Raw genomic sequence first — 23,686 nt, 5'->3', positions numbered from 1 at the left:
GGCAATGAATGGACGACCATGGATCCCCAACAAGGCAAGAGAGTTCCTCACACGCATTTTTGTGGTGGCGCATGCTGGCGCACAAGGCGACCGAGGAGAGGACCCGATGGTCACACTGGTGCAGCGACACTTCTGGATTGTTCGTGTAAAAGAAAAGGTGTCAGCGTTCATACGTGGTTGTCTACTATGCAAGCATGTCAAGGGCCCAAGAATGATCCCTCGACCATATGGACCAAGTCACACGGCGACGGTGCGGAACGAAGCGCTGCACTGAGATCTCCTCTTTCTTGGTAGCGGCTATGGGGACACTGCCTACCTACCGGTTGCCAAAGACGAGTTAGCTCGCTACTGTGAGTTGTTCCCATGCAGTACGCACACGGCATTTATTGCGGCTGAACTACTCTCGATGTGGTGCGCAAGGTTTGGAGTTCCTAAGTCTTTACTGTCAGACCAAGGCGGTCACTTTCGGAATGAAACGGTCAGGAATCTGTGCGCTCGAATGAAGATTGAGCAGCAATTCTCGCCGGTATACTCCCCGTGAATTAACGGAACGATGGAGCACCTTAACAAAGACGTGCTACAAATGCTGCGATCCCTCCTGCTGGAGTATGACCTAGACTTCCATTAATGGCCGTATCTCCTGCCTTTGCTGCAGGGGACCCTGAATCACACACCGCTACGATCACTGGGAGGTCACCCCTCTGTTGAACTCTTCACAGGACTCCCGACTTCGTCACAGCTGGACGCTGTTGTAGGTCGTCGCGATGAGGTCGATTTTGTGCTGGAAATTGACTTGGATGTGGTTGACGGGAAGCTGGAAGCTTTGCGTCGATCGCTACCGGGAATGCACAAAGATGTGCTGGATGAGAAGGAGCGCAGACGTCTCCAAGACATGACAGCGCACAAGGGATCGGTCGTCAATTTTGACGTCGGTGACTATGTTCTTTGGTCACGTATTGACCAGCGTCTACCAGATAACAAGCTCTTTAGACAGTGGCTTGTCCATTCAAAATTCATGAGGCGAAGCCGCACTCGTTCATGATCCAGCATCTCATCACTGGACGGGAGTATGATGTACATGCATCGCGCCTGAAATTCTACGCGGACTCGGAGATCAACCAGACTGAAGAACGCCTGGAATTGGTGTCGCGGCAACGAAGGGTTTTAGGCGTCGACAGTATCCGCAACCACCGTTCTAACAGCTAACACAAACGCTGGGAATTGCTGGTGTCCTGGGTGGACCTACCAGCCATTGAAGACTCATGGGAGCCCTTGGGTACTCTGGCTCAGGATGTTCCTACTAAGGTCCGCGATTACGACGGTAATAGTGGCGATGATGACCTGCGTATGCTGTTTGAGTAGCGCACCAGTATCGCTGAGCTGTGGGGGCAATGTCGGCAGATTGTGATCAAGCTATGCGCTACCGTGGCGCGTCAACATCAAACCTGCTGAGTGTTTGCTCTTCAAGTGGGTTGTGTGTGCTGTCGTGCCTGGGGATGCAGAGTATACGAGCTATGCAGTGAGGATTCGCTCCGGCCACGCGATGGCAGAAACTAGTGGGGGATGGCACGTGTCCACCACGACTGCATGATCAAGAGCACTCACGCGTACAGAGCGTGTTGTAGTTTGCTAGAGCTGTTTTCTTTACCTGTTTTAACCTTCCTCATTAATCAACTTTCCTCTTTGGAAACACCTCGAATATTCGCGACAGTTATACAGTATTCTGCATGAATAGTGAACGGGTCATTAACGTATAAACTACCACTAAGAATAATACCACCCTATTAGCACGACAAGAAGGAGATGTGCAAAGGTATTGAACTAAGATTAAATCCACCGAAGGTACTAGGGATGGGGACGTAAACGGATTTAACGTAAAGATTTGGTGGTTCCCGTTCGAGTAAAGGATGCCAATAGACACCGATGTGACCATCAGTAGACACAGGTACTGGGCGCCAGTGTACATACATAGTCTGTGCACATGACATGTGTAACATCCACATACAGTACAGTGTGTCCCGCTTTATCGTCTTGTGTGTGGACCACACACCCTCTTTCTCTGTTGTGGCGAAACCTGCTGCGGGAGCGCTGCAGGCGAACGTCACTTGCGACGTGTCGGAGCTGCCGGCAACACACGATGGTCATGGCCCACTCAGCCGGTTATGTGTGGACCACACACACAAACACAGCATCTTTTCGTTGTGCAGGAGCGTTCCAAGCGGCTGTGTGAGCACTGCAGGCTGCTTAAGAAGAGTGCGGGGCGAGTTGCAGCAGCCAGACCGGCAGACTACACAAGACTGATGTTCACACTGCCCACGTGTTTAATGAAGCTCCAGGACGTGATAATTGATGTTTTTAAACCCGAAAGGGCGGGTTAAACGCTCCAAAAATGTGTTCAGCCATCATTGTGAGTGCATTAAGCTCAATACAATCTAATACTTCGAAGTAGAATAAGAAGTATCATTAAAAAGACTGAAGCTTTATTGACAAGCATGATAATACCAACACTGCTGTATTACGACGACTTGTAGCGTTTGTAGGATTCTTCAGATGCTTCTTCAATTCTGCGATAGTACTCTTGTCGGAATTTTCTCGCCTCTTTTGCATTGAAGCCGTTTGTTGTCCACGCCTTTAGCTTCGACTTAATTAAGATGGGTTTCGACGAAAACATGTCTTTCTCCTTCACTATGCATTTTGCAACTTCCTCCATGTAATAAAGCATGAAGATTCCACAGTCAACCGTATTCCTCTGCTGGGGCTTTGTGTTAAAAACACCGTGGCTCCAGTCGCATCTTCGGAGGTAGTCATCCCGTTTAAAGCGCTCTTTGGCTATTACCAATTTCACGGCTTCAAATGCGTAGGCCGTGTCGTGGTAATCTTTCATAGAATTGACATGATACAAACCTGCCGTGCCATATTGCAATGCATTAGCCACAACGACAAAACTCCAGTGGTCATTTCCGGTAATAGGAACTAGTACAAATGGGTAATTAGCCCATTCTACCAGACCGGTCAGTTGTTCCATGCGAGCAGCTCTTTTGACTGCAACTGTCGATGTACGGGCAAGGTCAATTGTCTTGTACGTTGAAGTTCCACAAACAAATACAGAACCAGGTTCAGATTTGATGTAGCGATGAATGTAGTAGTCAACCGCAGTCACGGCTAGCCATCTACCAGGCAAAATACTTTTGAGGTCGTCAGGAAAAATACAAATATACGTTTTATCGTTTCTCCATTCAAGCACTGTTGCAGTCTTCGAGTATCGCTTTCGAAAAAAGCGTTGTCCCGCGGTCTTGTGGACATTTTCATCTGTCTTTGTGATGGGTAAATCAGCCTTAAATAAGCTTTCTTCTGAGTCATCAGTATCACTACTAGATACTGAATTTCCATCAGGGCTGCTGAAAATGCTGTCATCGTCACTGGCAATAGCACCACTTCTACCTAACCCCTCACATCCAGAGTCAGGAATGGTTTTGCCTCCGAAATTATTCCCGTCCCCACCCGAAATATTTTATAAGCAGCGCCGTTCACACAATGTTCACCGACGCTTGCATCGCTAATTCTGGGGCTAACTCCACCTCCATCGGATGCTGCATCATGATATGTACCACCAGCAATCCAACTTGCACCTCCAACATTGGATAGTGTACCACTAGCAGTGGAGTTTGTACTCCCATCAGGAGTTGCAATATCACCGGTTATTGCGACATCACTACCCGAAATATTACCCCCGCCACAATTTACACCACCACACGAATTACTATCCTCGCCAATAATTACACCATCACCCATAATATTGTCCTCGCCAATAACTAGATCATCAGCCGCAATATTGTTTCCGCCAGTATTCCCATCGCCACCCGAAATGAACTCGCTGCCACCTGAGCTTGTACCCCCTTCACTTGAACATGTACCCCCTCCACTTGAACTTGTACCCCCCCACCCACCCAAGACATCAGTATCGGCAGCCAAACAATTGCCGTCTTCACCTTGAATCTCTGCGCTATCACCGCTGCCATGGACACGGCTAGAGTAGTACTTGATGAACCTTTCCACCCACGTTTCTTGGGAATGACGGTTGGGAATATCTTGCTGGAATTCTTCCCACTGCCGGCATTAGACCAACAACTCTGAGAATCTGCAAACACCTTTTTCTCGTAGGCAAACGTGAAAGTACCTCAGTACTATACCTTCGTACGGTCTCATTTTCCTTGACGGCCCAGCCCCCTTGCGTCGGGTGCGATCTGAGCCTGTAATAGAATCCAAATTTTCCCAGTATCGCTTCTTCCAGTCACGCAGCGTCTGGGGCGAAACTCGTAGCTGCCGCGCAGCTTCTTCGAGGCTCCACTCAGAACGTTCCTTCCACTGCTTCAGGAGCGCGATTCGCTCCTTTTCCGTCCTCTGCACATTCACCCGTTTCCCCATGTTTAAAATCCCCTTGCGTTAAATCTAAAATGGGGCTATCTCCCAACCAGTCACATTGAGTATCAGATTTATCAGAATAATTCTGAGGCAACAACCTAACGTGATTCTGAGACCATGAGCTAAAACGAGAACACGAGCTAAATTGAGACCACGGGCTGAGGTGAGTCTGAGAACACGAGCTAAAGTGAGACCACGAGCTAAGGTGAGTCTGAGAACACGAGCTAAAGTAAGACCACGACCTAAGGTGAGTCTGATAACACGAGCTAAAATGAGACCACGAGCTAAGGTGGGTCTGATAACACGAGCTAAAATGAGACCACGAGCTAAGGTGAGTCTGATAACACGAGCTAAAATGAGACCACGAGCTAAGGTGAGTCTGAGAACACGAGCTAAAGTGAGACTAGTAGCAAAGGAAAGTAAAGCGAAATGTGGCAGACCCTACCTGATCTTACTAAGCTTGAATATGGTAAGTACTAGCTCTTACTTGGTGACAATTGTAGCATGCTATTTTATAACCACAGATGTAGTAGACATCAGCAAGATACGTGATAATCACGGAACACTATTGCACCTAAGCCACATCACAACAACTATCAAAACGCTGTTTTTTAATAACTCAGAAACGTAGAAGACCATGAACAGGTGCTATTAGATAATCTTGAGGGAAGTATGTGCTTCCTGGTAAGCCTTTCTTCTTATTGCCATGTACGTAACCTGCTGAATCTACTCACGTAACCTTGGCGAGCGTTGACTAGTATAGATTGCTCGACCAATGCAGTGAACAAACTTTGGCAATATGGATAATTCGATTCAGACTATGGTACTTAACATGTCAGCAAGGTGCTGGCCAGCACCACGACGTAGCCATGCAATTACCAAAGAAGAAGAAGAAGAGCTACAGCACCAGCAACATGAAGCGACTTGCATCGACGACGCCTCGCCGCAAGCTAGAAACCTTTCGAGCCACACAGCTGGTGCTGTGATGTCGACGCTACGCTGAGAGAATGTTACGCTGAGAAGCTGCGCTTCAGATGATGTTCGTAGACTTCCCGAAGCTGGCCTTCAGGGGCATCGTCTGCGCGCGCATTATCGTCTCGTTTCTCTTTCTGTACGTGACGCTGCAAGCGCTGGCGATTCGCTCAGTTTTCTTGTTCAATGTTGGAGCGGTTCTGGCGAAAATTTGAGCGCGGTCATCACGATGCCATTAATACAGCGGTCTGCGTGTTGGAAAGTTAGATATACCAATGATAAACTAATGAGAGAATAAAATTAATAGCTCTGCCATACCACAAGCCCGTACTAAGCTATTGTAATCGCTTGTGTGTGCTACTCATTAAAAGAAAGGTTATCAAACGGAAGGTACAAGCTCATGTAACTCTTTAGCGTAGCAAATATTGAATATCTAAAGCAGGAGATGCAAGCGGCGGTCGCCCCACCTGTCTTCGTAAAGATATTTCTTCTTCCTGGAAGACAGTGTGTTGTTGTTGATCTGGAGGCTGTATCGGCGACAGTAGCGACGATATGTCGATCCTTGAAATATTGGATGAGGCAGTAGATTCTTGAATGCTGCCACTCGTTGCCTCATGGATGCTGTCTGCAGAAAGAAATATGTCACCCACCTGAGTTTGCGTCCATCCACTTGCCGAATCCGCAAAAACAGCAGCACTAGTCTCTGTGTGTACATCCATCCGATTATTTTCTCCCGCATAAGTGTTTGCAGCAACTGGCCCGTCCAAATTGACGCCGTCATCCGTGAAGTCACGTAAAAACGTCTGAACCGATGCACTCAGAAGATCGAAACTCAGCGAGGAGTCACTGCTGACATCCGAAACGGGGCAGCTAAACACAGTCTTCATAGCGTGATCACTGCTTTGCAGTAACGAGCGAGCTGCATGTTTTCGTTTAGCATCGCGGGCACGGCGAAGTCTGCGATCCTTGAGTTTCACATGAAACCCTCCAACGCCAGGTACACTTAGCCCGATGGCCATGCGTCCACATATGACATGCGCACAAGATAGAAATTTTTTGTAGTACGCACACCCGCACTCAAATGCAGAAGTGCTAACTAACCATCCCGTCGGTGGCATACCAACATGGTGCGCTCGTCGGACTGACCATTTCACCGCTGAGCGATAAAACGTTGATGCTGACTTTTTCTCGTCGTCCGTCAGGCACTCCGCAGAGCTAAATAAACCCACTTCCGGCGTTATATCTACAACCCGCGAATCACCAATTGCGGCAATGTTTGCAATGTCCTCGTTATCACGTCCAGTGTCTCCAAGATATCGAATCCGAACTTTTGATTCGTCACGGGTTCGGAACACTGCAATTCGACGAGTTGAAACAAGTACTTTGGCTAACCGTTTAACTTCTTGAGGGGGACCTGGTAACGAACCCGTTGCTGGCGTAGGTGCCCAAATGGAGTAGTCTTCTACAATCGTGAGCAGCTTTATTATTAAGCGTCTAGTATCCACCGCTTTCCGTTGCGTGTAGCGTTTGATGCTGGCGTTTAAGATCTCACACGGGATGTTTGTCGTTGCAAACCCACCAGGAGAGTGGTAGATTTGCCAACGCCAGAACCGACTTGCTATCCATTGGTTATAGAAATAGTTAACAAAGTCCAGCAAACGAAAATCACGCTCCCAGTCACTCATCACTTGGTTCCAGACAGAAATCGAATCTTCGTCACAAAGTGTATAGTGCATATCTAGAATTCCACGGTAAACAACTGCCCGGGTCGAATCGGGCAAGTGCCGGATGCGTTTTCGAACGTTAAATAGCACGTGAAAAAAGCACATCAAGTACTTGCAGCTATTAAATACAGCAATCTTTGATAGTGCGTTTAGCTGGGCAGCTTCGGCATCACCCATAACAGCATCAATTCTGAGTGGGGTTTGTGTGTGTGTCTGAAAAAGCCTCGTCAATGTTCCAATAGCCGTGAAGTGCTCATTTTCCGTGCGCTGGCTAACAATAAATAAGGCACCTAGGTGGTACACACGGCGCTTATCAGTGAAGCCACACGTGATGACAGGGTACCCAAGATCACTGAGTTTAAAAGTCGCGTCCAGATGAAAAATTAGGAAAGGTTCCGCTCGTTGTAGTGCACGAATACCTCGCAGCAATTTCATCGTAGTGATGCCCAAAATCAACGGTTGCTCGTCCTCTCCATTTCCCACAAACGGGAAACCGTTTTCGTCTTCAACGTTTCCAAATACGAAAGCAGTCTCAGGATCAATGTCCGCCACATAAGCCTTAGAATGCACCAGCTCCTTCACTCGTTGTATTGAATTTTTGCTTCCTTGAAGCCAGCGTATGTACCTAACGCTGCGTTGTACCTGGGCGTACGATGGGTAGCCCAGGGCCGGTTTCGGGATGTCAGGAGCTCGCAGGAGGTTACTCCAGATTAGCCGAGGTGGTACTGCATTTTCGTCCATTCGGTGGATGTTGGCTTTCATTTCGGGTGTAACCTTAGGGCGTGGTGGCACGGCACACTCAGTGTCGCCGCGTAGGTGAGGCTTTCCGCTGCTAAGAATGACCCAAATAGATGCTGTAGGGCAGTGACGGACCTTCCAGCGAACGGGGCACTTTGTACATGACACGCTATTCTCACACGCTACACTATTGCAATGAAGGTGTCGCTCGATCATTTCATGATCACCCGGACAAATTGAGCAGACAAGTGGCCTCACACCGCGCACTACCGAGCAGCAGAAGACTTGCCATCGGTAACTAACAAATTCAGCCTCAGTTCTGCATTGTATTACCCTTGACCACGCTTGCGAAGGGGGCATCGAATCTGCGATGTGGTGGTTCAGTGTCTGGAGATGTGGCTAAACTGAAATGGGTGGCGGGGTACGCTGCACGTGGCTGTGACGCATGGGCGTCACGGCAGTCCACTCCTTGTACGCGTGTCCTCCATGGGCCAGTAATCTGCATATTAATGGACATTTTGGCTTCTTTGTGCACACTATTGCCATTTCGTGTCTACTGACGGCTGATACATGTCTATTGGCGTATCAAAATATGTCTACTGACGACCTAGACTCTTCCCGTTCCCGTTGAAAAGTTCCCGTTCGCGTTTTTTCTTACGTAAAGTTTACGTCAATCATTATGATAGGTCTTTCGTTAATTTATGCTATTAGGTAGGCTTCATTTCGACGAGCAGCAGAAAAACTCGCAGGAGAGCATCGAGAAGGCTCCCACACAGGGCAAGGAGACCTCGGGCTGTTCGACTCGACGAAGGAGGCTGCGACACGGCATCGGAGACGAGCTTCACCTCCACCTTCATAATGTGCTACAGTGATGGAAGACTGTGTGATAGACAATTACCGTAGGAGCCTTTGATGAAGCGCGAAGAAAGAGGTGATACTGCATTCAATCAGCGCTCGAGTAGTCATCTCTTCTTCAGCTGGGTTGATCTTCTTTCTTCTCTTTGTTGGAGAGAAGATCACTGCACTTGATTCACGCTTTGAAGCGAGTGCGTTCGTCACACGCTTAACGGCCGCGTCCCGGCCAACACTTTCGAGTTCGAGGGGATGTTCATGGGTCATGTGCTTGCGAATACTTGCACTACTTCCGGACTTGTACCTAAACGTAATTTTGCACTTGAGACAGTAGGCTAATTCTACATCCGTTGTTTTCCACGCCGTTTGGCCTGGTGGCATCTTTGTGCTGGGCGCTACAAGCCGAACAAATGACCAGTATTATTGCTTATGAACACGTGGCATCTTGAACAGCGGAAGTGGAGGAGGTGACGATGGTGGAGGTGTGTCTTCTTCAGTGGTGGCTGGTTGAGCAAGCTGTAGCCCCGGTCAATTTGCTGTAGATTCTGCTCCAGCGATACGGAGTAGACAGAGGCTCTGGGCCAGAGCAGATTTCGAATCCTCTGTTACGTCTCGAAAACGTTAACCTTACGTCTAGTCTTTTTTTGGATTTTAAGTTTACGTTTTCTTACGTCCCCATCCCTAGAAGGTACTACGCAAAAAATCCAGTACATTTCAACATTTGAAATTGGCGCTCTTTTGGCGATCTTTTTCGCCTTGCACATGTATGCACATGTAGTTTAACGGACCTTCACATTTAAACATACCCGCCGATGGTAAGCTACCAAATCCGCCATGTCCCGCAATCCTACGAAGCGGCTACGCCTTATCTGGGCCGAGAAGGTGGGCCATTATCAAGAAACAAGCACTCTCTCCTACTATGTCCTACAAGGCAATCGCCGAATGGGCCGTAAACGAGTTCTGTCTCCCAATCAAGTCGTCAGCTACACATCAGAAGCAAGCAGTGGAGAAGGCTACTCTATTATAAAAAAAATGAGGCATGCATTAGATCGCTAAAGAGGAGGACACGCCAAGCCTTATTAAGTGGATTTACTTGCTGCATTGATGTGGTGCGAGGGTACGTGGTCGAAGGTGAGCGTGACAACCATTGGCAACATTCGAGTTTAGTTAACAAAGTGAGCATCAATTACTTGCTTTTTTAACTTATATCAATACATGCTGTTTTTTGCTCCAAACTGCTTCGAGCAATGTCATTTTATACACTACAGACTGGCACATATGCTCGCTATTCACGCAGAATACTGTAATGGGGCTGGTTCTGCACTGGTACTGTCCAATCGCAAAACCCATTTGGGGTCCAACAAGGGCGATATGTGACTAAGTTTGCTCTGTGATTACCTTCTCCCAGGAATAAGAACGTATACCGGTAGACAATTAAACGATTTGCACAACCTTGACTGAGCCAATGATAACCCCATGTTTATCATAGTGGAATGCACTGACTCCTTATAACGCCCTTACATCTATTTAAATAATGTGAATAAGTACTCTTAAACGATTCCTTATACATGTATACATATAGAAAAAATCCCATTGATATTAATAATCGTGAATGAACGAGGAGGGTACATGAACATCTACCACCTGTTGCGTTTACATTTAGCAAATCTAGTTTCGTCGGATGCGCGTCGTAAAGGCAGTCGCTGCGCTCCTGCGACAAAAGCTGATCGATCCAGGAAAGTGCAATGCTCCGCTCGCTCGAAATTTCGGCGTTGAACTCGCCTTCGCTAATACCACACGACCCTGCTTCGCGGGCACCCAGCGCGGGTTTGTTACGACTACCGCGACCTCGTATCCCTCAGTTCTTAGTATTTTCCGTTTTGGATTACCCCCCACACCTCCCCCTCGACCCTGCATCATCAGATCAGCTGTCAGCTGGGTAACCACTTTCTTTGCCAGAATTATAGCAGTACAAAAACATGTTCTGTACCTAAGAGCATCTTCAGCGGTTGGTCGTAAAGGCGGTTTTATCTCAAATGTAGCGCGCTTAAGACTCGAGCGAGTCTTAACGCTTCCAGCGGTAAGTCTCAACGCTGGTTTTAACTTCAGCAGGTCTTAAATTTGCCTTTCGGGGTTTTAAAATAAGACTCGGATCTTAAAGGGTGGTGTGGCCCACACTTCAACATTGACACGAGTTTGCGCGCAAAACGGAAGAACTCGTCGAGAAAGATGGGGAAGGGTCGAGAATGGAGCGTGGAGGAGACGATTCAGCTGTGCAGATCGTGGCTGGAGACATCAGAAGACCCCATTCGCGGAGCCGGTCAAAAGAAGGGTTCGTTCTACGCCAAAGTTTATCAGCATTGGCTTGCACAGCGAGGGGCTGGTGCAGACGAGCGATCGGAGGCTGCAGTTTCTGGTAGGTGGAAGAAGCTCCAGCCAGAAGTGACAAAATTCGAGGGCATCTTCTCAAAGCTGAAGAGCAAGGAACGCTCTGGATGGAATGAGGAGATGTTCGTAGAGTCAGCAGTATCGATCTACAGGGAGCGGCACAAGCAGCCATTTGAGTTTTTGGATGCTTGGAATGAGCTTCGTGACAAACCCAAGTGGACACAACGGCTTACTACTTCGAGCACTACGCTAGGAACAAAACGCAAAAAAGAAGCTGTGCCAAGACCAGAAGGCCAGAAAGCTGCGAAGGCTGCTAAGATTGCTGGAAGTGTCGGCAAGGATGGTTTGGCAACCGATCTGCATCTACGATTTGTGGCAGCGTCGGAAAAGAAGGCTTTAGTGATGGAGAAGCAGTTCCAGTACAGCATTTATATGCAGGCTCCGGACCGTGCAGAGTCCCAGGAATATTTTGCCATCCGGCGCCAGGCAATATTGGCCCAGCTTCGTGCATCTACTTGTGACGCGTTGTCAAAGGAAGGCGATAAAGAGAACCGTGACGCCAATGCAAACTCAGAAACCATTGGCGATTCCTTCTTTAACCAGCTATCAGGTTAGCTCGAAAGCATTTCGACACTACAGGTATGTGGTTGCTGTTTGCCTATCATTACAATACCGTGCTAACTACCTTCTCCAAATACTTTCCAGACATGCTCAAATAAGTCGTTCTTCAACTCGAAATGCAAGGCTTCGTCTTCAATTACTTTCAGTGCTTGCGCAATGTCGGTGACCGGGCAAAATTCATTCGGCAGTGGTGGTGCGGGACTTACCCAACCATCTTCGTAAAGATATTCATTGTTGCAAGCACTATCCTCTTGTTCGCTCTCAATGATCATATTGTGGAGAACAATGCATGCCATCATGACGTCTCCCATGGCTGTACTGCTCCAAAGTTTACACGGCTGAGCAATTATGCGAAAGCGCTGCTGTAAAACGCCAAAGGCACGTTCAACATCTTTTCGAGCTCCTTCCTGAAGTGCAGCATACAACTTTCTTTTGCGGTTAGCTGGCGAGCTGATGCTGTGCTGGAATATAGCCCACGAAGGATATATTCCATCAGTCAAGTAGTAAGCGTGACTGTAGTCTGCGTCATTAACTCTAAAAGAAACTTTAGGTGTTTCACCATTCACTAAATCATCCAGTAGTGTGGAGCGCTCCAGGACATTCAAGTCATTATTCGACCCCGGTGCTCCAAAGAATGCATGCCATATCCAAAGCGATTGAGAAGCAACAGCTTCTAGTATGACGGTTGCAGCCTTCTCCTTACCGCGGTACATTCCTGCCCACGCAACAGGGCAGTTTTTCCATGCCCAGTGCATGCAGTCGAGACTGCCAATCATGCCAGGGAAGCCTCGAACAGCATTTTCAGCTAGCAACAGTTCCAGATCATATGAAGTAGGTTTGCGTAGATACTCAGGTCCGTACAGCTGCGTAATGCTGCTACAAAATGTTTTTAACGATTCCAATGCTGTTGATTCACCAATGCGAATGACCTCATCGAGCTCGTCTGCACTTGCGCCATATGCGAGCATCCGCAGTGCACATGTAATCTTTTGTTCTGGAAGAAACCCCAACAAACCGGTAGCATCAGGCCGCTGCACGAAATAGTTGCAGTGTTCATCCTCGACAAGAGCGCAGACGATGGTTTCAAATAGGTCTCGACGCATTCTAAAGCGCCGACGGAAGTCCTCTATATGCCGTGGTGACACTTAAAAGTCAGGATCTGTTGTAATAGCAGATTCACAAGTCAGGAAATCAACGTACTCGCATCGTAGGTCGGATTATCGCAGAAGTAGTCGGCTATCATCTCCTCCCCATACTGTGCTCTCTTGCGTTCCTTTCCTGCTCGCCTGCCGACTTCAGAACCACCGTGCTTCCTCTTCCGCTGTGCATTTAGCTCGGGTAATATGAAGAGACTGAAGAACTCGTCATCAGAATCCCCTGTTGCGTCACAAAACGCATCCGCATTAGCTCCTGCCATGCCCCCCATGAGAGGAAGGGGGCGAGGGGGGCGGGGACGGAGCTTACAATGCTTGTTGTGATTCGCCAAAACAATAAGATAGATCTTTGCTTGAGACCTCCCGTTACGGCAAAATCAGAGGTGCGGAGTCTTAAAATAAAACTGCGGTCTCAATGGCCTCGAAGGGGCGTCGATACGACTCACGTTAGGACTTACCGCTGGAGATGCTCTAAAAGAGCTTTATACATACCGGTACATGTCTATACATATGTACGATGTCTATATGAAATCCGCCATTGAGTAATGAGTTTTATCACCTGTACTCATCCCCACCCGATAAATTAATGGTGAGGTGGTCACTACAACTCACGTCATCACTGTTGCCCTCAATGTGGTCTCATACATTCGGACTCTGCCAACTCACGACATCAGTGATACTTTCAATTGTGGCTAACGCATCCGCAAATTGAACCTTAGTTTCAGATTATTTTTGGTTTTCAAGCCTACCGCACAACAGCCTCTGTTATGAACTCGCACTTTGCTGATGAAGAAGCGCACGACACTCTGCAGGCGGCGCTGGCCTTCATCGACGAGTACGGTCATGAGCTTTTCAAGGGCGATTGCTCGTTAGCTTCCCATGAATTGGGTGCCAACCGAAACAACTCCTCCCTCCATCCAAGATCCTCCGACAGCAACTATTTCAGGAAACGCTAGCTTGGGGGAGGGCGCGCGAAACGAGAAGTGCCGCCCCCGCAGTTCAGGCGGATGGAACCTTCTAGAACCTTTTAGAAGGTTCCACGGCCGCCCTTCATCTGCCTTTTTGTATTACATACTGAATCTATGTTAAACTGAGCCTGTCTCTGATTGGCTGAAACTCTACACCTATCATATCTGATACACTCACCCTCCCTCTGGCGTGCGCGTCCCCTCAGTCTTGTCATTCCCGAAATTGCGCTGAAGGCCAGAGGTGCCGTTCCCTGACGGATTAGTCCGACCCCGTGTTTACCCACGCTTGCCTTGTGCGGGCCTGTTTACTTGGGGCTTGGATAGGTCCGTCCTGGGGGATGGCTGTGCCTCCTGCGTCTGCTGCTGCTGCTGCCACTAGCTCGCCTTCCGCCGCTCCCTCGCCTCGCTCGCCGACGCCGCGTGCTCCTGCTGCAGTCCCTGCTGTTCCGGCTGCCATGGTCGATGCTCCTGCTGGTGCTGTAACTCCACCGTTACCTGTACGGGCTCCCGTTGTTCCCTCGTCGCCTGTACGGGCTTCTGTTGCTCCCTCGTCGCCTGTACGGGCTCCTGTTGCTCCATCCCCAAACGACGCGGCTGCTGAAGCTCCTGGCTCAAGTCTCATGCCTCCCCGTTCGCCTTCGTCTCCTGTTGGACTACGGCATCATGCTTCCCAATATTCTTCATGAATCCATCGGGAGTGTTGCGACTCTGAACCACTTCTTTGAAGCCTTGGTTCCGGGTACGTACTTGGTGAGTGCGGGCCAGGATGACATCGGTCACTGTTTCGTCGTGGTGAAGACTGGTCCCAATGCTCGCCTGGTCGTGCTTGATGGGTACTCGGCTGACCACGATCCACCGATGGAAGTGTCTCCTCTCTCGAGCTACCTTTAAATTAAGAGTGTAAAGTGGATTAGTCGTGTTCAGCTTCAACATGGGTACGTGTGTCGCCACGGCAAACGCACTTCGAAGACGGCGCGTAACCGGAAGAGACGCTTGATGCAGCAGTAGCTTCAACTTGGAGGAGATGTAGTTCGGGAATACATGTAGGTCTTTGAGCCCCCCTTAAGTTGATTTTACTTCATCTTCTCTTTCGTTTCTTGCGCCTTGCAGTCTCAAACTCTACGATTAGATCTAGGACTTGTGACAAGTTTTCAACCGGTTCCCAGGTCTGCTTCTCTTCTCCCACCCACTCCACAAGGAATTGGGTCCGTCGCTTGTGTGTCCTCTTCTTCACCAAGCGTTTGACGATCTGGCCGATACTTCCATCAGCCAGTACAACCTCGTCGGGTCGCGACAAGCGTGTCGACTCGTTGTACGGCTTCAGCGAACCCGTATTGAATACTGGGTGAAGCTTGTTGCCAGCTTGAATGTTAAGTTCGTAAGCATGGTTGTGTATCTTCCGCACAACAGAGTAAGGTCCAATCCACTTCGGACCGAACTTAGTGGATGCTGGCAGACCAGTGTGCTTCGGGTCCAAGTGTTTGGTGCTCAAGTACACACGGTCGCCAACCTCAAAGACTTGTTCTTGTCGGTTCTTGTCGTAAACATCACGCATTCGCTCTTGCGTTTGAGCAAGTGTTTCACGGCATCGAAAAAGAATAGCTGCTTGTCGCTCGTGAAACTCAGCGCCTCGACGACTCTTTGCAACCGTATCGAGCTGCTCCGCTGCAAGCTGTAGCGGATTCAGCGGAATATACACTAGATCCGCCTCGAACGGTGCGAGCTTAGTACTGGAGTTCACCGTTGAGTTGATAGCAAACTCAGCGTTCGCTAAGTGAATGTCCCAGTCGTCTTGACGTGGACTGACGAAGCATCGAAGATACTCTTCGAGCGTTAGATTCATTCGCTCAGTTTGTCCGTCGCCTTGGGCCCGGTGTGCTACTGTCATGCTGAGTGACGTGCCGATAGACTTGAAGACGTGTTGCCAAAACGCAGACACGAATTTTCTATCTCGGTCGGATACAATATTCGTCGGCATACCGTGAAGTTTCCAAATGTTGTCGATGAAGAGACGGGCAACGCCTTCGGCTGTTACCTTCTTTGTTGTCGGCACAAAGCGGCATCTCTTGGTCAGTCGATCGACGACGACCCAAATCGAATCAACGTCACGCTTCGTTCTAGGCAAATTCGTTATGAAGTCGATGGAGATCGATCTCCAGCGCTCATCGGGAATACTCAATGGTTCGAGTAAGCCAGGAAGCTTTGTCAGCCTTATCTTGTTTCGTCGACATGGTTCGCAGTCAGCAATGAACGTTTGGATCGACTTGAGCATCTTGGACCAGTACCAGCGTCGTGCTAACGTCAAGTACGTTCGCTCGGCACCAGGATGGCCACTGTAGTTGGTGTCATGACTCTCCTTGGTTATCGATCGTCTCAACTTCACATCGTTGGGAACAGCGACTCGAGGATGGTCATCCACCGGAGACTGGTACCACAGCAAGCCGTTTGCCTCCGAATAGTATCGGTATAGCTTGTGGTGCTGGTGTTTTTCCTTCGACTTTGAGGTGCTTGTACGTCGCTGGATTGCTGCCCGGATTGTCTGGACATCTCGATCTTTGACGTAAGCACCCTTGATCCTCTTCAGCAGCTCTGAATCTGTAGACACTTGACTAAGAGCAAGACTGAAGGAAGTGTCGTTGAAGCTGGACACACTCAGGTCATGGAAATACTTCGTATCTGGCTGCAAGTCAGGTCTACGACTCAATGCATCCGCGATGCCGTTTTTCGCACCTGGAAGATACGAGAACGTGGGTTGGTACTCAGCTAGAATGTCGTACCACCTAGCCAATCGGCGATTCGCCATCTTCTGTGTGAACAACCCTTCGAGACTTTTGTGATCCGTCTCGACGATCGGTGGTTTGTCCAAGCAGTAAATTCGAAAAGCTGCTAGCGCGTGTACGATAGCAAGTAGCTCCTGCTGCTGTGTTGGATAGTTGAGCTCCGCGGATTTCATCTTTCGACTGGTATACGCAATGGGTCGCTCAACTCCGTCCACGACTTGGAATAATACTCCACCAACAGCGAATTTGCTTGCATCAGTGCGCAGATGCATGGACTGGCTGAAGTTAGGGAGGTGCAACACTGGAGGATTACACAGCCGCCTCTTCAGCTCCTTGAAATTCTTCAACTGCTCATCATTGAATTGGATCTTCGCGTTCCTCTTGTTCTTCTTCTTCAAGAGAGTGAACATTGTTGCAGTAAATGCTGCGTAGTCTGGACAAAATCGTTGGACGTAACCAGTCAACCCAAGGAAGCTGTGAAGTTCCTCTTGTGTTCGTGGTACTGGCCAGTCCTTGATGGTTTGTACCTTGTCCGGATCCATCCGTACACCGTTGCGTCCTACGAAGTCCCCGAGACACGGAATCTCGTCGGCACAGAAGACACACTTGGCAAGCTTGACGTACAGCTTGTTGTCACGCAGGATATTTAATGTCTTGCGCAACGCCTTCAAGTGGTCGTCGATGCTCTGAGACTTCGTGAAAACGTAGATGTCATCATAAAACGATTTGGTGTTTTCCAAACCTCGGAACAGCTTTGACGTTAAACGATGCATCGTCGCTGGCGCATTACAGACTCCCATGGGCAGAACAAGACACTCCCAGAGTTCATTTGGCGCATGAAATGCTGTGAACTTGATATCCTCTTCATGCATACGTACTTGATAGTACGCGGACATCAAATCCATAGTGGAAAACCAGTACGCTCCGGACATCGCGTCAAGAATGTCCTCCTTCCTCGTCATTGGGATACTTTGACGTACAGTGTTGGAGTTTAGGTACCGGCAGTCGTGTACAATCCTCCAGCCAACTGGTTTTCGTACACAGAAGGTTGGAGCAGCATGTGGACTGATGCTTGGACGGATGAGCTTCTTCTTCACCCTGTCTACCACCCAACGCACAATCTCGCGTTGCTGCTCTGGCGATTGACGCCATTGTTGCCGATACATTGCAAGATTCGGATCCTCCACGTCAATCCTATGCTCAATCTCGCGTTTCTCGGGTAAACCTTCTGGGAGCTCAGGACGGAACACATTGTCCATGTACTCCATGAGTAACTGGTACGTGAGATTCCCCTTGAAGCTATCCCAGTCCGTATCCAGATACCGTTGTGCTTTCACACTTCCGACGTTGTCGGGTTGGTCTTGCCGTTGCAGTGAGCGAGCAACTTGCTTGATCGTCACGTTCGTCAGAACCAACATAAAGTCAGGTTCATCGATCGACTTGGTCTTGATTCTCAGGAACTTTCGTGGTTTCTTGCGAGTGATGAACTTCGTCTGGACAGTCAACGACACCCATCGTGAACATATTTTCCACGACAGTGCCTCTGCTCCCAGTACTGCTGCTATCTCCAGCCTCTCGTACAGTACCGCCGCGTTTCGACAATTCCAAGTTGTCCTTCACCGCCGAACCCTTGCCGGCTGACGCGTCTCCTGGTTGTTCGCAAACAACTCTTGGGCTCTCTTTCTGCGTTGCGTCGCAAACAGTTTCAGCCGCGGACTTCACATCCGTTTCCAGCGCGGCACCTCGACAGGAATCAGGTCTTTTCGCCGATAGGCCTTCCGCCTCGACAGATCTCCGAAGCCCGGAGGCAATCACCGGTCCGCCTTCCTCGATCGGTCCACTGGTTTCCCCTGTTCGCTTCCAATGCAGAGTCTTCACTTGCGTTCCTTCGATACATCGACCTCTCCAGTCGATCTGCGGCTGCATATCCTCGAAGAATGGGATTCCAAGGATGCAGTCGAATTCGTCGGGTATGGCGTAGACGACAGCGATACACTTGTATGCCTCGCCCAACCCAGACACCAGAATTTCGAGGGGAAGTACCTCCAGTTCCGTCTCGACAATCTGGTTGTCTCCAAGTTTCACACGAATGTTCTTACCAATGAACTTCGTGGCCTTGAGTCGATGTTTCTCGACCCACTGTCTGGACACGTAGATTGTGGTTGCTCCACAGTCCAACAGCATCCTTTGGGTCGAAATGGTCGCGCCACTAACGATGATTTCCCCCTTTACGGAGAGCAGTGGACGCGACTTGTAGACGAGAGGGTTTTCGCTCAGAACGTTAAGGCTGACATTCTCGAACTTGACTGATCCGACGTTCTCCTCCACGACAGGACCCTCATTCACTGACGTGGCTGCCCGTTTCCCTGCTTCTCTTGCTTCTTCTTCCAAAGGAAGCAGTTGGTCTTGATGTGGCCAGGTTTCTTGCAGTGGAAACAGGTACGACTTTCGGCTCGTTTCGAGCTAGTCTTCGCCTTGAAACGCCCTTTACCACGAAACGTTTTTCCCTTGAGCGACTTGTCATGACTCGGCGCGTGCTCAGTGGACGGCTTCCGCTTGTCTTGGCGAGTGTGACGTTCGCACGACTCGTCGACGAAGTGTGTCACCGCATACTTGACCGCAAGGTCCATTGCGTCACTCAGGGTCTCTGGGCTCTCGAGCTTGACATAGCTACGCGTGCGCGGCTTGAGACCGTTCGCGTAGTATAGTACTTGGTCAAGCACGCTCATTCCTACAGCTCTGAAGATCAAGGCTGAATACTCGCCATTGTAGGTCTCGATGTCCGCTGTCTGCTTGAGGCGTTGAAGCTTCTCGCGCAGGACAGACTGGTAATTTGACGCTTCGAAGTGTTGGAGCACATGCTCACGGAAAATCCCCCACGTGTGCTCCTCCGCTCGAGTTGTCGACGACCAGTGCAGAAACCATCCGGATGCTGGCTTTTTCATTGCCGATCCGGCGATTCCAGGATGACGCGCGCTCGTGTCTTCAATTGGAATGCTGTTGATGCGGCAGGCGTTCTCGATCTGGAACAGCCATTCGCGGACGTCTTCCCCCCTCTTGCCCGTGAACTTGGGCAGATGGCTCGGCACTTTCGTGCGGTCGGCCATCGCTTGGTTCAGCCGATCGATCTCGGCGCGTAGCTGGGCGATTGTTGGCATGGGCTCCTTCTGGTCAGGTTGCTGAAACCAACAAGTGCTACCCGTATTTCAGGAAACGCTAGCTTGGGGGAGGGCGCGCGAAACGAGAAGTGCCGCCCCCGCAGTTCAGGCGGATGGAACCTTCTAGAATCTTCTAGAAGGTTCCACGGCCGCCCTTCATCTGCCTTTTTGTATTACATACTAAATCTATGTTAAACTGATCCTGTCTCTGATTGGCTGAAACTCTACACCTATCATATCTGATACAGCAACACTCAAAGTGTTTTGGGTACAGCGAATACCGCAGCCAAAGTGAAACGCTCCAACAGGAATCGGTCGCGGGATCGACAGAAACTGGAGACCCTGCAGCTACAGGCTGAAGCGGAATGGCTGCAGCATCGTGTTGCAGAAATGAAAGACAAGCAGAGAGCTGCCGAAGAAGCGTATGTTGTTGCAACTTTCGAACACCACGATCTGCTCTTCGACGTGTGGAAGGATCTAGCAATCAAGCACCGACGGCTACGAAGCGAAGCCGAGACGGAAAATAAACACCTTAGGGGCCTTTACGCAAACCAAGTACACACACTCGAAACGTTGCGAAGCCTATTACAAATGCAGGAGCGAGTGCAGGTTAGTCCGTATCTTCCGAATCATGAGCATGTCGTATTTTCACAATGATAATGTATTCTAGAATACCCTTCGCTTCACAACAAGGTATTACGTTTGCTCATCTTTTGACGCTGACGACAGCGCTATAGTAGCCATGGAGCGTCTTTATGGCGACCTTGGCCAGCTTTATGCCGATACCGAACGAGTATTACTTTCAAAGGGTCACATACAGAAATCGTTACTGCGCCAAGATCGATTGCGAATGTGAGTCCAATCACAGACAGCGTGACTGCCATTGACGTTCTATTCAATCGGGTCATTCCATTCGACTATAAGGCTGTTGCAGACTGCTTCTGGCACGAAATGACTAGACACTATGTGGAGAATGAAGTCGAACGAGGACAGGTAGGCTTCAATATCGCTTCAATCTTGAAATACACAACTACAATTCTAACTTTTTTTTGCCATCCAGTCGCAACGGGATGCAAAAGTGTCTACGATTTCGCAAGCGCTCACAATGGAATTGGAAGACGATGGGGTCCTTGTGAGGATCCAGTCCCGCTATGCCGGCAAACGGATAATCGATAGACACCGCCAAGTTGTTGTGCTTTCGGGACGAAGTCAGTTGCTGGAAGTGTTCGGTATTGCTGTAAATGACGTTAATTTTCAAGAGAAATATTGGCTCGTCATGAGCGAAGCAACACCAGGAGTGACAATCGTGAACGTCTGCATAAGTATGTACCGGTACGTTCATTTTGATTGCGAAATGCCCAACCGCCAACAATTCGTCGATCGAACGTGTCAAATGCTGACCGAGCAAAAGCAATTGGGCTTCGAGCCAGTGCTGCAACGTGTCGAGCAGAGTTTTCTCTCAGGCTACCCGTCATAAGTCTGGAAATGGCACTGTACTGCCTCACGCCCGAGAACCACAAACGAAGTTTTATTCGAGTGCTGCAACAACGACAACATGAACTCCGCATCTTTTGATGGGGTTTGCTAGTACAGTTTTCAAATATAATGCCTAATTTCTCGATTAAGTCTATTATGTAGGTATACAATTTATGAAGGAATCCAATTTTAGCTAGTCATGTCTGTCAGAATGCCTTATACCAGTGTATCGGATAGTAAAAGTTGCGGAAAATGCAGGTGGACCAATAGGGTGGACTGTACTCGCCATGTCCCACATAAAGACTGGCTTGACCAGCATGAGCTTCGTGCTGCTGGAGGACGATGCGGATCCTCGGTCCACGATGCAAGAGGCTTTTGTCATGATCAACGCGAGTGACGAGATCCCTATTCTGTCCGATATCCCCAATGAAAAACACTCGCTAAGCGCTATCAAACTCAGTCGCCAGGAGCTGAACCGCGAGCGGGATTTTCGATGTCAGCAGCAAAAGGAGGAGCGATTGCAGTTGCAAATGCAGACGCAACGCCTGGACATGTATTTATCACAATTGAGAGAAAGCAGCAGCAGTCCACGAAGCTCTGAGACGAGAGAATCGAGTTGTGTCACTCCAGAGATGCAACACCAGCGAGTGGAAGCAGAACGGCTTAATAAGTCGCTCACAAAGGCGCTAGTAGCCGAGAAAAAGTGGTCGAAGAGTTTGCAATCCGTACTAGACAAACAATCGTCGATGGAGACGGTATCGCTAGCGAGTTCCATGCTGATGAGCTCAACACCAAGTGTACACAGCAGTCCTACGGTGTTGAAAGACGACCCAGTGGCCATAAGGAGAGAGATCATGACGCTGATGGACACAATGTACCATGAAGCCAAGGCGACAGTAGATCCGGTAAATGGCGCGGCGGCGTCGATACCGGCATTGTCGTGCCATTACAACGTTAGATTGGACCCGAAAAGAGGTCCAACTTCTCAGTTAACGTCGGAAACTCCGCTGGATTGCAGCTTGGATTCCTCTCGAGAACTTTTATCGGCCATGTTTTCCGTGCCAGATCCTGTCCAGCCAAGCTTAAAAATTCGCAGAACTCGGGTACGAAGTTGTGACTAGAAAATGCCGTAGTACCACTATTTCTAACGCATTTCTAATTATTGTAGGCGAAGAGAACGTATACTGAGGGGGAGATAGAGAAAGAATTCACAGTGGATCTCGGAGGATCTAGAATGAACGAGTGTCTGGACGGAGTGGGACTCCTGCGCCGACACAGCGAGGATGACTGCGAACTGGTCATCTGGGCTGCCATTTCGTTCCATCACAGCGGCAAAATTTCGTTCCGCGAGTGTTCGTGGATGGCAGCGGCGCGGTCAGCGCCGTCTACTGATAAAGAGTCTGTTATACGCGTTAAGTACCGTCTTAGCGCTGAGAAAGCCCAAGGATGTACCTATATTAACGGCGAACATATTGACCAAGTACGTAACCACGCGCTTCAAGCTATAGGGGCCAAGATGAAGGCGAAACATCACATGCTGCAGAGGAAAATGCTGATTGAAACAGGTAGACAAGACCTGGCGAGTTTTATCACGTAAGAGTATAAAAGTTCGATTGAAGGAACTTGACAACCCTCGATCGAGTTTTTCTTATTGTAATATTTACAAAATGGTTGAAAATGGAGAGCAGAAGAAGCGACACAGGGCAGAGGCGGACTCTGGTGACTGGCAGTCACCAGTCTCTGACTGCTTCGACCACTTCATCTACGACGTTTGTGAAGTGAGCTGCTTTGGTGATATCATACACGCTTTACTTCACTGCTTTTCGTCTCTACACTCGGACGACTTACGATTGGCTCATTGGGTGGCCATACAGCAACCGGAGAGGGAATTTTGAGAAAAAATAAACCTTCTTTTAGTTGTTTCTAACTCTGTAGTTCTGCCTGCTCCAGAATCTTAAGCTGGACGCGCTCCTGTCTAGATTTCGCCATCAACTGGTGCTTCCTGGCAACTGGAATGTCGACCTTGTCACTGTCACATTGAATGCCGAAGTTTCGACCTGCCAGTCGACTATACATCCGAACGACAGACTCACCGTCAGGGTTGCCCTGATCGAGGCTTGCCAGCTTTTTAACCGAGATCCATCCTTGCGACGTGAAAAACGGTTTCCCTTCAGGTTCCACCATCATCGACGTCCACACGAGAAGAGCGTGGTCGTTTTGGTCGAATTTCTCCATCAGTGTCACTCCGTCAACAGCGTTCGGGCTGTCAAACTTGACCGAATAGCCCCATTCCGCAGAGCTTTGTGTTTGCTTCGTCACCTACACTTGCAAAACTGTTAGTAGAAGTTCAGCACTGTATCTTGAATAAAATGAACCCACTTTAATCGTGTAGCATCCGGAGTTGGGGCCTAAAACTTCTTTGGCCAGCATCAT

At 49.1% G+C, this 23,686-nt stretch overlaps 2 protein-coding genes across 2 annotated transcripts; one reads left to right on the top strand and one right to left on the bottom strand.

Moving 5' to 3' along the window:
• Positions 1-21,570: 21,570 nt before the first annotated feature.
• PITG_11832 (uncharacterized protein) lies at positions 21,571-22,850 on the top strand (the record flags this gene model as incomplete). Its single annotated transcript, XM_002901277.1, has 4 exons — positions 21,571-21,838; positions 21,884-21,995; positions 22,062-22,356; positions 22,422-22,850. 4 exons carry the CDS (start codon positions 21,571-21,573, stop codon positions 22,848-22,850), a joined length of 1,104 nt encoding a protein of 367 aa, XP_002901323.1.
• A 326-nt stretch (positions 22,851-23,176) lies between these two features.
• On the bottom strand, positions 23,177-23,686 carry PITG_11831 (uncharacterized protein; the record flags this gene model as incomplete). The annotated part of the gene is made up of 2 exons (XM_002901276.1): positions 23,177-23,572; positions 23,633-23,686. 2 exons carry the CDS (start codon positions 23,684-23,686, stop codon positions 23,177-23,179), a joined length of 450 nt encoding a protein of 149 aa, XP_002901322.1.

This window comes from Phytophthora infestans, genomic scaffold (assembly GCF_000142945.1).
Source record: "Phytophthora infestans T30-4 supercont1.21 genomic scaffold, whole genome shotgun sequence".
In the NCBI taxonomy this organism is placed as follows: Eukaryota; Oomycota; class Peronosporomycetes; order Peronosporales; family Peronosporaceae; genus Phytophthora; species Phytophthora infestans.
This window is presented reverse-complemented; position numbering and strand designations above follow the sequence as displayed.